Below are 15,399 nucleotides of genomic sequence, written 5' to 3' on the forward strand. Positions count from 1 at the left end.
GGGTTGGATTTCTTCCTCCATCATTATAAACTCAGCTGACAGATGAAAACTTCAAATAAAACCATTTGTAAAAATGAAGTAAAAGTCTTAGGTGAGATTTATCCCCCAAAATCCATTAATAGATTTCATAGCTGGTTATCACAGCTTGTCTGACCAAACAGCATTAAGATAAATGAACGAAAGTTCATTTTATTTTGAGTTACCTAATTTTGGGGTTTTTTTTAAGATTTAAACCAGTTAATTGCTTGTCTGGATGTAATTACTGTTTGTTCTTGTAATATACTTAAAAAAACACACACACTAAAACTTCCCCACGCTACTTGTTTTTGTTGGCATAATTAAGGCTTTCTTAATAAAGAAATATGTAAGATGGACATACTTATTTTTGCTCACTTGGGTTGGAGTAAATTTACAGAAAAAAAATTACAATTATTGCAAAAATTCATATATATAAATGGAAATTAAAAAAACCTCTAAATGAAATGAAATCCCAGCTCTATCTCAGTACTTCCAGTGGTAAGATTTTTTTTTTTGTTTGCAAGAGTTCAAAACAATTTGTCTAAAATATGAAAATTCTGATAAGCATCCTACAGGAGGAGAGGAAGGAACGTTTGCGTGAGATAAAGAGGACCAGCTTGGTAAAGGCCAGGAAGGAAGGAGATCAGTACTTCACATCACTGCTGCTGAACACAAAGATCGTCAATGCTGAAAACTTCAGTTCAATGTTTTTATGAAAATCCAACAGCAGGACAAACAGGTATTTCTCCGACAATCAGTTGACTTTTAATAATTTAGCCACACAGTGATGTTGCTCAGCATAGGGAGGTGTACTAAGGCACAGCTAGCTAGGAGCATGTCTTGACTTAAAATGTGTGTGTGTGTAGTTGTGTAAGTATTGAGGATCATTGCTTTCAGGCTGATTCCTAACTGCAAAAGGTAATCTGTGCCTTTGCTATTATTCCCTGATATAATCAATCTACCTATAATTATCCTCCTCTGATTTTGGGCCCTGCCACCACAGTCCATGCCATCTACATCCTCTGAGATACAGCTGTAAGATCCTCACCATCATCTGGAAGAATCAGCATTGTAGAAAACAGTTGCTTATGTGTTACGGTCAATCCTGCTATGCATGTAGCAGTGATGTTACATGCCTTGTTCTTGGTGTCTTTTACCTCTGGATTTGATTACAGAGTTTGATCAAGGAGCTAAAATATCACAGAGCTTCTGGATCTCAGTTAATCTAAGAGTTCAGCTTTTTGTTTGTCATGGGAGACAGCGATCAACTGGATCATCAGAATTGCTTCTTTGTGGTTTTGTTGTTTTTTATGGTTTGTTCTTTTTTTTTTTTTTTTTTTTCCTGGAGTGAAACTTCTGAGTGGGTGACAAGTGTTTTCGAGGCCATATAGGAATCTGTTTGTCTAGATGTTCTTCAGAGTCCAAATGTTTGCAAAGGCTCAAGTGGCTGTCGTGACCCTTATTAGTAGCTCTGTTCAGCAGCAGAGAACAGGAGTTTTAAGTCTTTTGCTTGTGACAGTGTATTTTCCTAGTGGTTTAAGAACCCAGGTGGGCACTATTTTAAAGTTGTCAACAGTTTAAGTACTTCTATATAAGCATATTCTTTAAAATGACACACCAGAAGTTGATTATGTGCTACATATTTCACTAGATTAATTAACGGACAGCCCACATATCATGTAACATTACTTCATATAGTGTAATCCATATTTCTGCAGCCATGAAAGATACCAAATAATACATCATAAAATGTCCTAGAAGAGATGAGAAAATCATCCCATTAACCTGTGACACAGACTAGATATTTTTCTGGTAGCTCATCCAGAAAATTAAAGCAGTTGAAACAGAAAATGTTGAAACCAAAAGAATGTTTGAGTAAATAGTAACCCAGAATTCCTTTCATAACTCACTTTTGTTTACTGGTAAATCCTATCTTTGCATTAGAAACATAATTAGTAAGTATCTGACAACATTTTTTTGCAGTGATTTGGTTGAAATGTTCTTACCTTCTATATTTACTAAATAAATGTTTAGATTTTGCTGTACACGTAGATGAGCGTGAAGGAACAGAATTGTACATCAATGCACTGCATGCCCTGGATTTCCTAATAGCAGGGACAGTTACTACCACTTTTATCCTGGTCTTTTTTCTTTTTTGAGCAAATTTTAGTTTGCCACTGTAAAAGAAATATAAAATCCTTTACACAATGCTATATTGTCTCTTCAACAAGCACAGGGATAAAAAAAAAATCTTATTTTTGTCTGCTTATGTGGCAGACAAACAAGAAAAACTTTGAAAAATCAAACTTCTGTTTATCTGTCTGGATTACAGCAGGAAAATCAACATTTCACATTTATCAAAACTTCTAATTTCTACTTCTATGGTGCAAACTGCAAACCAGTAATAGTCTGCATGCAGAATTAAATTTAATTCCCTTGATTCATTTTGTACAAGTTACAAAATAATGCTATAAGGTTCAGGTTGCTGTTGTCCTGGGCCTTGTGCAGAGACACTGAAGAGCCATACTCTGAATCCCATGACCTATTTCTTGTGCTGATACCTCATGGTATTTCACTGCACATTTTGCCTGTATTTTAAGTGTCTGTCTGAAAGCTTGCATGCTAAACTGTTAAACAGTGACATTGGAACGGCCGAACTCCAGTGACTGCTCTGTAATTTGCGGAATCCACCACTTTCCTTGATGATAAAAATCAGCCCAAATGATTAGAATGCTGTTATTGTGGTGAGCACATACAAATACAACATTTCCTGTACTAGTTTAAATACTTCTATGTATGTTTGGAAGGATAATACATATTTATAGACATAATATAAAAACTACTATAAACCCACTCAAACTATGTATTTCAAATAGCATCTATCATATTTTGTGTCACCATTACATTTCAGCCTTAAACAGAGATTGGTGCTGGGAAACCCTGCATGGTGCTTCCTTTTCTCCTAACGCCGTATTAGTGGTACACGATACACCATGCATTTATCTTTGGGCAGGGTGGTTTGGCAGCTGCTGGGGGTGGGTGGCCAGCTGCTTGTTTATAAAACTGTGCAGCTGAGCTTTGCAACATCAGTTCAGTAATACTTCCCCATCAGTACCTGCCTGAACAAAAAAAAAAAAAAAAAAAAAAAAAGAAAACACCTGCAAATTAGGAAATCTGTTATCTCTGGCAAAATATTTTTAAGTGAGGAGCAGCAGAATGCATAAATAGTGTTTACTTTCAGTCTAATATGTTTGCTTTTTTATTTTCAGTGTGCGTTGCAATGGGATGATCCCAGTAGAGAGCACCTTGACCAGAATATACAATCTGGGCTTGAAGTCTGACTAGTAACTGTCCTCTCCTCACCCAGAATTATTTCAATATTAAAACTTTCTGCCTTTCAGGGGTGGTAGTGGTTTGCTGCTCTTCAGGCTTTCTAAATCAGCCTTAGCAGAGGAGGTCACGGACAAAATCCCCAAAGCGAAGTAAAAACTGCAAGGCTTTTTTTTCCTCCCCCTTTCCACGATAGGGATGCGACACGCGTGTCTGGTGGAGCTGGCTGAGGAGGGTGTACGGGAGAGCTCGCTGCGCCGTTGCCTGTGCCGTGCCAGTTGCTGGAGCGCATTGCTCACTGTGCAGCAGCCTCTAAGGTAAAGCCAACACCGTTGCTGTTTTCCCTTATAAGGGAAGCAGATAGGTTTTTCTTAAGCCACCACGGCGATGCACAGTGCTGCACCTCTAGCACACATCTATTTTTTCAGACGGCGGCAGAGGCGTCCCCTTCCCTCGGCCCCCCCAGTCTGTGTCACACCCGCACTCCAAGCCCGGCCCCGGCGCTAACGCTCCCGCCCTCCGCGCGCCGGGACCCGGGGGGTAACACGAGCCGAGCCCCCTCCTCCCAGGGAGCCCCTCGGGCCCAGGGCATCCCCCGGGCCGGCAGCTTGCCGTAGGGACCACCGGGGGGCTCGCCACGAGTGTCCTCCTCCATCGCCCAGCCACCCGCCCCAGCACCGCCGAGCACCCACGGGCGTGGGGGCTCGAGGTGGGGGGACGTTTTTATTCGCCTCTCTCTCGCGAGAAAGTGTTGCGCGGGCGATACTTGAAGGGGGGGGGGGGGGGAGAGGAGGGGAAAAAGAAAGAGGAGGAGGAGGAGGAGGGAGGGGGCAGCTGGAGGCGCAGCTGGAGCAGCGGTGGGTGCAGCGGCCGCAGCTGGAACAGCAGCGGGAACGGCAGCCGGCGGCGGCGGCGGCTCCAGCGGGTGCGCGCCCCTCGCAGCGGGGCTTCTCCCGGGGCGGGTGGGTTGGGTGCGGGGCGTCCCGGCGGCGCGGTGTCCGGCTTCGGGAGCCGCCGGAGGGTTCGCGCCCGGCGGCGGCTTCCAGCCCCGGCAGCGGCGGCGGCCGCGGGCTGTCCGCGACGGGGTGCGGGAGCGGGAGCCTCCGCGGATGCTGTTGGAGGGAAGGTAGAGTCCGGGCGGCTGCGGGCAGCCCCTCGCCATCCCTCACGGGCGGCTAGCGCCGAGCTGGCAGGGGGCCGGCGGCGCCGGGGCGCGGGGGCTGGCGGCGGGGGGCGCGGGGCGGCCGCGCCCGCTTTTCCTCGGTCGCTAACCCGTCCCCCTTCCCTCCCCTTCCCTCTTCTCCTCTCGCAGCTCGCCCCAGAGAAGGCTGCTCGGAGGCAGGGCGGCGGGGACCGGCGGACTTCGGCGGCGGAGAGGAGGCGGCGGCCGCTGGCAGCCCGCGGGCTCGGGGGACGCGATGTGGCGGGGGCGGCTGCTGGGGATCGCCTTGGGAGTCGCCGTGCTGTGGGCGTCCCAGGCGGGGGCCGCCGCCGCCGGGCACGCCGAGGGGGCGAGCGCCAAGGAGAGCCGGGCCAGCCGGGCCAAGAGGCGAGGACAGGGCGGCGGCGGGCACGACGCACTCAAGGGGTAGGTGCGGGGCCGGTCCCTGCGGGATGCCGCCGCGCGGGCGTGGATTCATGGGTGTAGGGCCGCGTGTCTGCCTCCGTACCCCCTGACCCTTCGCAGTGAGAGCTGGCGGGGGTGGGAGAGCTCCCCGACTTCCTCCCTCCCCTCGGGGCGGGTTGGGCTGGGGGACGCCGGGCACCGCCCGCAGCCTCCCGGGATCGGGCTGGGGCATGGGGCGCGGAGCACACCTCCCCCCGCCACGGGGTCCCTGGTGAGCTGCAGCCCTGCTTCGCTCCGGGGCCGGTGATGCCGCCGCAGCGCGGGGTGCTGGTGCGGCCGCTGGGAAGGACGCGGGGGGAGGCAGGCTGCGGGCTCCTGCATTCCTCCCCCGCCCCTACCTCCGCTTTGCATAAAGCAGAATAGCGATGAGGCCCGCGGAGCACGGCGTGCCCTTCATGAGTGCTCTCTCATCTCTACCTTAAACATGTTGCCATGTGCATCTTCTCGTGGCCCGCTTTGCCGGGGGACGGCGGGGGGGAAGAATAGGGACCGTTTTTTGGTACCGGAGCTATCTCGTACTAGCATGAGTGAGGCCAAGCACACAAGAGTTTAAAATCATTATGAAACATCATGGTACATGCTTAGCACAGTGGTTTTTTAAAGGGTAAATCTGTGTCAGGCAAACTGTTTTCCAAATTCTGATGGAACACCTTTCCGATGCAAAAATAATTGTTAAGTCAGCTGAAAGGCATTGCGTGTGTGTACAGTTGGAAATGTAGTTCACTGTAAAGGTGAAAAGCTTGCAATATTGGAAGAAAAAAGAGGTTTCCTTTTTCAACCCATAGCCAGATTTTTCGCTCATCAGACGGAGAGCAAATGTAGCAAAAATTATGTGGAGATAGTTATGTTTCTGTGAGGGATGCGAGATACTTTCTTTCTTTTCCTGATTTCCTCAAAAAGGAGCAGCTAAACTTTTATTTTTAGAGGCCTTGATGAATGTGCTTTAACTTCTTGCTAACTTCCTCATAGTTGTATAGTACTTTTTATTTATATTTAGATTTGCAATCTTGGCTTTTTTTTTTTTTTTTAGTGCTCGCCTAATTGGAAATGGTCTATGTTTTTAGGTCCCCATGCTGCAGAAATGGATGCAAGCTAACGGTGTTGTTTTTCAAGGATCTGATTTTGTAGGGCTAGAGTCTCATATTTCGTTTCCTTACACCTTGTCACAGGAGAAATAGTTGGACAAAGCAGATCCTTCCTTTGACAAAAACTGGTCTAGGAGGTGAGGAGGACATACAGTAAAGTTTGTAGGAGTAGTTGCAAGCAATAAAAGATGATAAGGATTGTTTATCAGAATGAGCCTTTATTCTTCAGGATGTTTTAATAAACTTCTTAATTATAAAACTCTGAGTTAATATCAAGCTGACAAACACCGTTCTCCCATCAGTGGGACAGGGTATGCCGTCTAGCACATGTGTGCTGACTTGATGGACTTGGTGGGAAGCATGTTAGCTGAGGATAAGATTTCTTTGATGAATATAACTGTTACTTTAAAACTGTACTGTTTAGACAGTAATAATAGTGCATCAAGAGGTGATATTTCACGTGTTAATTATTTTTTGAATCTAAAATAGATTAGGGTAAGCATTAGTCTTACGAGCTGATTCTTATGGTTAACTGAAGTGTTCACTGGTTAACTGAAGCTTTGCAATGCTTCTTCCTTTCATTATTTATTACCTATGAGTTACATATCTACTTAGTAATCTGCAAATCTAGAGATAATGACAATATAAATTTTAAGTATTTTATATCTTGCTCAATTATTTGGAATATTACAAGTCTGACTGAATGCCCTTAGGAAGCAGATTCTAAGAATATACTAATTTGCCAGATAAACTGAGATGCGGTAAGGACAAAGCAAATGATTAGTTCGGTTGCGTATTAGACCTTTTTCTGTAACTCTCATTTGAGGCTCAGTGTGGAGTTCCCGAATTACTGGGAGGAGATTGTTAACACACAGTCATCTTTATAATTGTTGGGTGAATCCCACTGGATATTCCCAGATTAGAAATTGTGAGCACTTCCTTAGGTGTGGTACTGTACTGTACAATATGAATAAAAAGAACTGTCATTTTAACAGACAAGGTTGGAACTAATTCTTTGGAAAGCCAGATGGAAAACATATTTTGAATGTACAGGAACTGTATATACATTAGACAAGGAGAATTCATTGTTATTGAAGGACTAAAACACTAAAAATATTATTTTACAAGAAGACATACTATTTTTTTAACTTGTTCATCAGTACAAATACATTTGGGACTTCGAGAGTTGTAATACAAGTCATAACAGATGCTGGGAAACTTTATTTTCATGTTATTGTAATTGACTAAGACTTTTTTTTTCCTTTTTGCAATCAACTCTTGCTCTGATTGTAGGAGTATGGGGATACATTTTTAGAGAAAACCCTTTGTGTTTAGACTTTTTGTGTGTTTTATTATAATGACTATTGAAAGTCTTTTAGCACTTAAAAGTATTGAGGTTAGTCTCTGTGTGAATACTGGTCTTGTATGTTAAAATGAAGAAGGCTAAGATCTGTTTCAATTCTCATGATTTTTCCCACTTAACATTTTTTACTGCAAGCTGTTGGTTGCAGGAGATGTTTGCTTTTGTCCTTGTGACCTTTGCCTCTTTGTTTATGCCAGTGAGCTGTCCAAACATATAACATGATTCTAGAAGTATATTTTAACTTTAATAATTATAAATTATTTGGAAATGCCTTTTATGTGCTTGTTTTAAGACTTTAAGCTTGCTGCTCACTTAGGGTGAATTGGTCCAGCTACAAAGGCACCACCAGTGAAGTCCCTGTAATGCCATCTGTGTTTGGTCTAGGGCAACGTGTGTTCTTGTGCTGGTGCCTCTAAGGGATCAGAAAGCAATTGGAATAAAGGCAGTAATTATTTCAAAGTATAACTAGGTTCTCCACTTATGGAAATGTTGCTGGAATTCATTGTGATCCAGCAAGTTAAAATAATAAGCTGTTACTGAGACACTTTTATCCTCTGGATTCCCGAAACTTTAACACAAATGTTAATGTATTGAATTATAAGGCATCAAGCCATTCTTCTGCTACCCCTTAAACACCGAAGGTTGTAACGTCAACTTCTGAAGAAATAAAACCTACAAAACTGGCCATGAATGGGAAGTTTTTCCTGAACAATATGTACCTGAAGTCAATCATTTATATATGTTTCAATCATTTGAATATAAATTAAAAAATAGTTTACTGGTGATTTGATTGGTACTTTACTGAATACAAGAAGTATTGTGCTTAAAGATTTTAGAATTAATTAGGATTTCCCATTTTCTGATGATGCTAGACAAAGACCTCAAACTCTAATGAGGATCAGTCAGTTCTTAATAATATTTTAAGCAAGGTTTGTCATGTTTATCAATCTCTTCTCAGTATAATGGCCAAAGGAAGCAATTATTTGCCTAACAAATAGCTCAGCAGAAATTTTAAAAGAACTGAAATTTCTTCAAGATAGCTGAATTGTGACATGACTCTAATTAGGACACTAATTAAATGCATTTGTGCAAGAATGATTTAATTTCTTTGTTTTTATGAAGTTGAAATTATAGTGAATATTGCAGAACAGAATTGTTGGCTCCAAAATGATTCATAAAACTCTTAAATTAAAGCTATTGAACAGGGGATTGAGGTTTTTTGGACCGATTTCTTTTAGTCATCCCAAATGAAGTCCACGGGTTTACTGATATGCGTACTGGAGTAAACTTGGTTGGATTTGACTCTTTTTATGCATCACTGCTCCCTGAAATAAAATAAATCTTATAAATCTATAACATAATTCCAGTATTCAACTATATAATTAAGGCTTCTGGTTTTCTTTTTAAACCAGTATTTACCACTAAAAGCCTGCTGAAGACAAGCAGACTTTCCGTACCGGTAAATATTGGTTTATACTGAAAAACCTCAAACATTTTTCTTACCGCTTTTGGCCTGCACACCTTTGGCCAGCTGCTGGTGCCACACCTTGTCAGTGTCACTCTGTGAGCAGGAGGCAGCCTGAATACTTGGGAATAAAAACCTTAATTAAAAATACGTGCAAGTTGCTGTAACGCCTGATATGCTGGAGCACTCACCTGGCTTCCAGTCCTCTGCGCCGTACGGGGTTAAGCCTGTATGGAGGATGAAGAACTTTTATGCCAGTGTATTCTAATGCAAAACCTGAAGTCCTTGGCAACTACACGTAGTGTTAAGATTTTGCACCTCTCTGAATTTATTTGCCAACGGTTGTGATACTGGTTTTTTTTTTGTTATGACATTATCCTTGGAAATCTAATTCTAGAGTGAAATGAGTTCATAGATCTTGGCACAGCGTCTCGCGTACATGTTTCCTTTCTTTCAGTAGGACTCTATGATGTGATTTGATGTAGGTGTGACTTTCTCCGGGGAGCGGGATGTTTGGATGAGGAGCAGGGAAAGCAGACAGAACCAAGGCAGAAAGCCAGCACAGAATCTCTTTGTGGCTGGCAATAGCTGTTTTTAATGCTTGCTGAAGGGTTAATATTTAAAGAGGGAATGGCGTATTATTTTCAGTTCTGATCACATACATGTTTTCCCCTAGCTGCCACAATAGATTTTAATTACATTTTGGAATATACTAGTTTAAATACTATATGTACATTTTAAAATGCATTTATTGAAAGCTGTCTGACAATAGTCTGTGCTGGATTGCTTTATCCAGAGCCAGTAGCAATGCAAAGCTCCTGTGCTAGTGTTCTCGTTATAGTTCTGTGTTGTTCTTCAGCCTGAAGAAAAATGGTAAAAAGTAAATAATCTTCAGGCCTAAGTAGTCTTTGTGCTCTCCACTTAGATTTCCAAATCCTGTCATTTGAACACCATATATTTAAAAGGCATGGCCTTAATCCCAATTCTGGTTTAGGGTTTATGGGGACAGACTTCTGGGCCTACGTACTTCATAGTGCAGAATTAGGACTCAATTCATTTTGGGCGTGCCAGTGAAACACCATCCTACGGTTAAAACTTTTGGTGGGTGCTTTCACTGGTGAGTGTCTGAGGTACGTGTGATTCTCTTACCAACCACTGAGCCAGTCTTCCCCTCTGTGATCTTTTCTCATGTTGTATTGTAACTGGGCACAAATGGCTTTGAAGTGCCACGTGTCTGTTGTTTGAAATTTGAATCAGACCACCACCAGCCCGCAGAAATACATCAGAGAAATACCTTTTTCCTGTTTGTTGTAGTAAGTCGCAAATAGAGCAAACAGAGGAAGAAGGCTACAATTAACAGTACAGCAGTGTTCTTGACGTTCTGTATGAAACATGATTGCGTTGGAAATACTGTAAAATTGGCTCGGAGGACTCAGATGAAGCAGTTTTCCTGTCTCCAAGCACCACTTTGCCAAGGTGACACGCTGAAGATCAGGAGGGGCAGGATTGGATGTAGTTATTTTCCTTTCTTCCCCTCTTTTATTTATTTTACTGTATTTATTTATTTTGGTCTGCGTAGCTCTGGCCTGGTATACTGACCCAGATGCTGCCGGACGGGTCACAGCTGGCCCGTGATGGGTTTGTACTTCATGTGCAGAGCGAGTGCAGAATTTCACATTGAGTTTGCCGCTTTTTGTCCCATCATGGGAAGATACGTTGCTGTCCTCCATCCTGAGGAGTCCTGTGTGAGGCTGATTGTGGCTATGGCTTAATTGCTTGGTGGGTTAGGAGGAGATTTATGCTACAGCTCTTAATCAGAGAACAAGAGATGTCATGGATTGCACTTTGTTTCTTTCCTTGTGTTCCAGGCAATCATGTTCTTCTGTGGATTTGTGATGGAACTGTCTAATCTTGTACGCGGTGTTGTCTTTCTGGAAACTTTCTGATCTCAGTTTGTTGGTGTTTAGTTGAACTTTTGTTGAGGAGGAACAGGTGGTGTTCAGTCTTTAGAAACTGGAGGCATAGATAGTTGGGGGGAAGAATAGCACCTGCAGAGAGTGCATCTGGTTGTAGCAGCGTACAGTAATTTGCAATGCAGGTTTCCAGAAAGAATTGTTTGGAGAAGGCAGAAGAAGCCTCCAGCATGTGGCTGGGATGCTAACCACAGCTGCACTTTCCTCAGCCAAGAGCCCACTTAAGGTTGATAAAAGTAGACTTCTCCCCTCTTGGTTAGCCAGCACAGGATACCCTTTGTGTTTGGTGGTGGTTTCCCGAGCTGTTCACCAGATTCAGTCTGATCTGGGTATGTTTGCCTTTTTAACTGGATAAGCTACTCTGTGTGCAACTTCACACTGCTGTGCCAGAACCTTTGGGGCTATACTGGGCTTGAGGATGCAGACCTGGAGTAAGCACAGGGCTGCTCTCAGTTTATTTGGGAGCAACGGGAGGATCACTGGGTTAGGGTTTGGCAGGGACAGTCCATCTGTCTGCTTCATTTACAGTGATCCTTATTGAATAAAATTGCAGCTTCTGTTTTCCTCTATGCTTGTTTTCCTTCCCTGTGGTGTGTTGTGCAGCAGTGCTGTTCACTTAGGACAGTCTTTTCATTGTCATTCATCTTCCATCCTGCAAACTTGAATGTTTTATATATGAACTTCAATACAAGTTTTGACACGGGTTGTTCATGGACTGAGCAGCCTGTGATTCTTAGAATAGTACCACCCAAAATGCAAATGCAAGACACAAACTATTTAGCCACATGGATCACCAGGAAACTTCCTCTTGATAGAAGTGTAGTAGACATTGGCTAATAGGAGGCCATCTCTACTTAAACGCGGCTTTAGGAGTTAGGGATCTTTGAATGTGTACATATGGAAATAGTAAGAAATTAATCATTAGCTTTTTTGCTTTGCCATAAGATCACCTTCCATCTCATTCTTCTTCATCATCTCCCTGCTGAACCTTAAAGATGAAGAGGATATAGATGCACTTGGGTCTTACTCCCCAGACTCAGTAAATGTTTTTGTAGAATGGAACAATTGTGGCATGGAGTGTTTCTTATTAACCATCACACTGTGCTGGAAAATATATTTGTAGCTCTTAGGTCTTGTATTGTGGATGTCTCCTTTGCTTGTTTTCTCATCCATTCTGACTTTCCCACTTCAGTTTTAGTTTGGGGTTTTTTTTTGTTTGTTTAGTTGGTTTTTTGTTATTTTCTTTTTAAAGGATTTCAGACCTACTGAACAGCCTTATTCATGCTAAGGTTGATGGGCAGATAGAGGCATGAGAAGAATAATTTTCTTTTTTTTTTGTGATAGGTTAGTAAAGTTGGACTCTTCTTTGGAAGGTACATTGAGAGGTAAAATGTAACCTGGTAAATTAAACCCATGCCTTCTGCATATGCTTATAGATCTGCACCGAAGTATGGAGTTCTAGCTTTTATCTGGAAGAATATTTTGAATGTTGACTTGCTGGAAAATCTGTTGTTTTCCTTTCTACTTCTCGTTTTATGAAATGATTCATGACCATTAAAGCCTCAGAAATACCAAATGAAACCCACAGTTCTTTTGTCTACAGTCTTAATCATTTTCATCCTCGTTTTCAAGCTGCCCTCTCATGTTTTGCTGGAGGACATCAGAATATCCAGTGATATTCAGCTGAGGTTTCAAACTAAAATTTTGATTCCTTTCAGGAACATTTTTTCCCTGTTTCTTTTCTCCTTATATGTTTTTTCCTCTGATATTTTTCTCTTTCCTGTATACAGAGTAAATTACCAGAGACTGCTAGGAACAAGGTGAACCAAAAGAGTGGGATCCGTCTGAACAGGGTTTTCCTGTTGCCTTATGGCAGACGTGTAGCTAAGTGGCCTTTGGAAAACACAGTATCACCATTCCAGCAAGAAGAGAGGCAGAGGGTAGGATACAGTGTGTTGGGAAGGGAGGAGAAGTGCTACTATCTTACCTAAAGTAAATCTTCCAGTAGCCTGAGGGAGAGCACTTTAAAACAAAAGTTAATGGCATTGCTTAACACCTAAGGGGGTTCACTGGCAAGGATTGCTACAGGTGTCAGGTTTATAAGACTTTCTCCGAAATCTTGCTTTTGCTCCAAGGTGGGGCTGGTGGGTAGCACCTGCAGCCCCTGGGAAAGCCTGGACAACGTGCTGGCTAGCCCTGGGGCTTGGCCAGCCAGCGTGCTCCACGCCAGTCCTTGCGCTGCTGCTCAGTGCACGGTGCAGGTCCTGAGCTTGCCTGTGTGCTTTCTCTCTTTGTTAAAGGTCTACCTCCATCGATAGCCGTTACCAGGCACATGGGGAGTGTGGGCAGCGATGCGGGAGGTGTAACCTGGTCTCTCCCTCTTCCCTGGTTGGAAGTGACATCTGGAGAGCTAAGCATTGCCCGAGCCTGCAGTTACATCTGTTTCCCATGGGATGCTATTTAGTGCTACCAGGGTAGAAAGGCTATGACTTCTTGTACCCGGCATGCACTCTTCTTTTTCTTGTTGTTTTTGGTTTTATTTTAATTTTTAAGAAAGTATCTGCTGGATCCCCCATCTGGCCCAGCAGATATTTTTTTTTTTTGTGGTTGGCACACTTGTGCTTTATGTGTCTTATACAGCCGTGTAGATCGGGTGTCGAACTGGACCCACTGACATTCTCAAGTGGAACAATGAGGGAATATGTGCCAGAAACGCGTCTGTCCCTGGCGATGAATGAGAACAATGCCTGGCTGTCAGGTTAGATGAGCCCGTCCCTGCAAAAGAAAGGGGCAGATTTTCAGAGCAAGTGCGGAAGAATTAACTTAATGTCAAATGCTGTTGTTGGATTGCTGTGTTTAGCTGTCACAGTGTGATGGAAGTTAGGGTTAGAAAAGTGTTCAGTGTTGCTGCAGGAAACTTGCATGTCATTTTGAACTCTTGACTTGCATATAGGACAGAGCCAAAGACACCCGTAGAGCGGCTCAGCATGTTATTTTTTCAGTTGAACTGAGCCAGGATTCTGGGACAGCGGTATCCTTACTGTCAGAGTGAGAAATAGTTATCATATTAGGCTCTCTGCATGGCACAAACGTCCAGCCTCACTTATTGCATGGTAAAAACGAGTAAATCACATGCAATCCTTTGTATGTAAAAAAATTATTTTGCTTAAAAATGCATGCTTATCCTTTATAGGATAATAGAAATGGACTTTTGTGTTTGCTTTCAGAGTCTAGCATTGTTTCCTATATTTTCCTTTTATACGATGGAAATAAACAGCTTTAAGAGCTATTTCATCTTCACTGAATGATGAAAAAGAGCACAGTGACTAAAACCATCCTGTTTTCCAATATTTAGCTGAACAACAGAGAAGCAATCCCTGTTCAAAGTGTTTGGGGTACCTGGAAATGAGGCTTATGTATGTTAAATGCAGACTTGTGTCTGGTTTTTTTTGCCCTATACCTTCCACAGAGTTAAGTTTCTGTTTGTGGCTGTGCTCACTGAAGTGGTGAGGTCGAAGGACAACCAAGCTGCTTGGCTGGGCTCCCACATGCAGAGTGGTATGTGGCAGGTGGCTTGGGAAGGCTGCCCGTCGCGTGCCGTAGCTGTTAGCTACCGTGTCCCATTGGGAACCGGACCTTCCCTTCCCGGTTCTGCTTTGCTTGCTGCGCCTTGGAGGAGGGGGTAGATGCCAGTGTAGGAAAAAGTGGTGCTTTTGGTATCCACCTCTAGTTAGTGCACCAGGTACCTGGCTTCTGTCATTTAGGTGGGGAGGAACTCCAGAAGGCCATGTGGTCCAAGCTGTACACAAAGCAGGGCAAACTGAAATCAGGTTGCTCACGGCCGTGTCCACTCAGGTTTGGAGTATCTCTAACAATGGAAATTCTTGATTCAGTGGGAGAGCTGAGTAAAGCTCCAGTGGAATCAGCAGAGCTGGGCCACTCTGTGCTTCTAGCATTACTCTGAGATGCTGAAGTGTTTAGGAAGGTATGTAAAGCTGTTGCAGAGCAAAAGGCATAGGTCTGATTATGTCTCTGGAAAATGACTAGTAGAAGCTACTTCTCTTCATGTTCTGGATCCTTAGCCACTATTTCTTATTAGGTTGGTTATGTTCAGCCTTAGACAACCGTATTTTTGAGAGCAGCCTACCGTTTTTTCAAGTGCAATTTGTCATTATTTTAACTGCCAGTGCAAGCATGGAAGCACCACTCCAATTCTACATGGAAATGATCAGCATTCAGTTCTGGGTACAGTTTTAGCAGGTAGTGGTATTACCCACGTAAGAAAACTAGGCAAAGGCTTCTCTAAAAGTAACTGTTGGCTGATGACGTTGCTTTGAATTGTATCTTTTCTGGCAGAAAATTATGTCCCCACATTATGTTAAACATATGCTAGCTGCTGCAGCCAAATAGTTAATACAAGTCCTTCATTAAACATTTTCTTGCAAGGAAGAATCCTTGTGTGTTTTCCTAGGGAAAGGAAGAGTGAGTTGAGGGCGGGATTAGAAACCCTTCCCGTATCCCTGCTTCTCAGCTGTAAC

The 15,399-nt window shown here is 43.4% G+C and overlaps 1 protein-coding gene across 1 annotated transcript in view; it reads left to right on the forward strand.

Annotated features, from left to right (window-relative positions):
• The first annotated feature begins 4,230 nt into the window (after positions 1-4,230).
• The window catches only part of FBN1 (fibrillin 1), a 159,352-nt gene continuing 148,183 nt past the window's right edge, over positions 4,231-15,399 (forward strand). Inside the window, exons 1-2 of the mRNA XM_086756906.1 lie at positions 4,231-4,273; positions 4,661-4,936. Of these exons, the coding sequence (XP_086613032.1) occupies positions 4,767-4,936 (170 nt within the window). The 5' untranslated portion in view covers positions 4,231-4,273; positions 4,661-4,766. The remainder of the gene's footprint in view (positions 4,274-4,660; positions 4,937-15,399) is intronic.

The sequence above is a fragment of the Chlamydotis macqueenii genome, chromosome 12 (genome assembly GCF_036417535.1).
Source record: "Chlamydotis macqueenii isolate bChlMac1 chromosome 12, bChlMac1.mat, whole genome shotgun sequence".
Lineage (NCBI taxonomy): Eukaryota > Metazoa > Chordata > Aves > Otidiformes > Otididae > Chlamydotis > Chlamydotis macqueenii.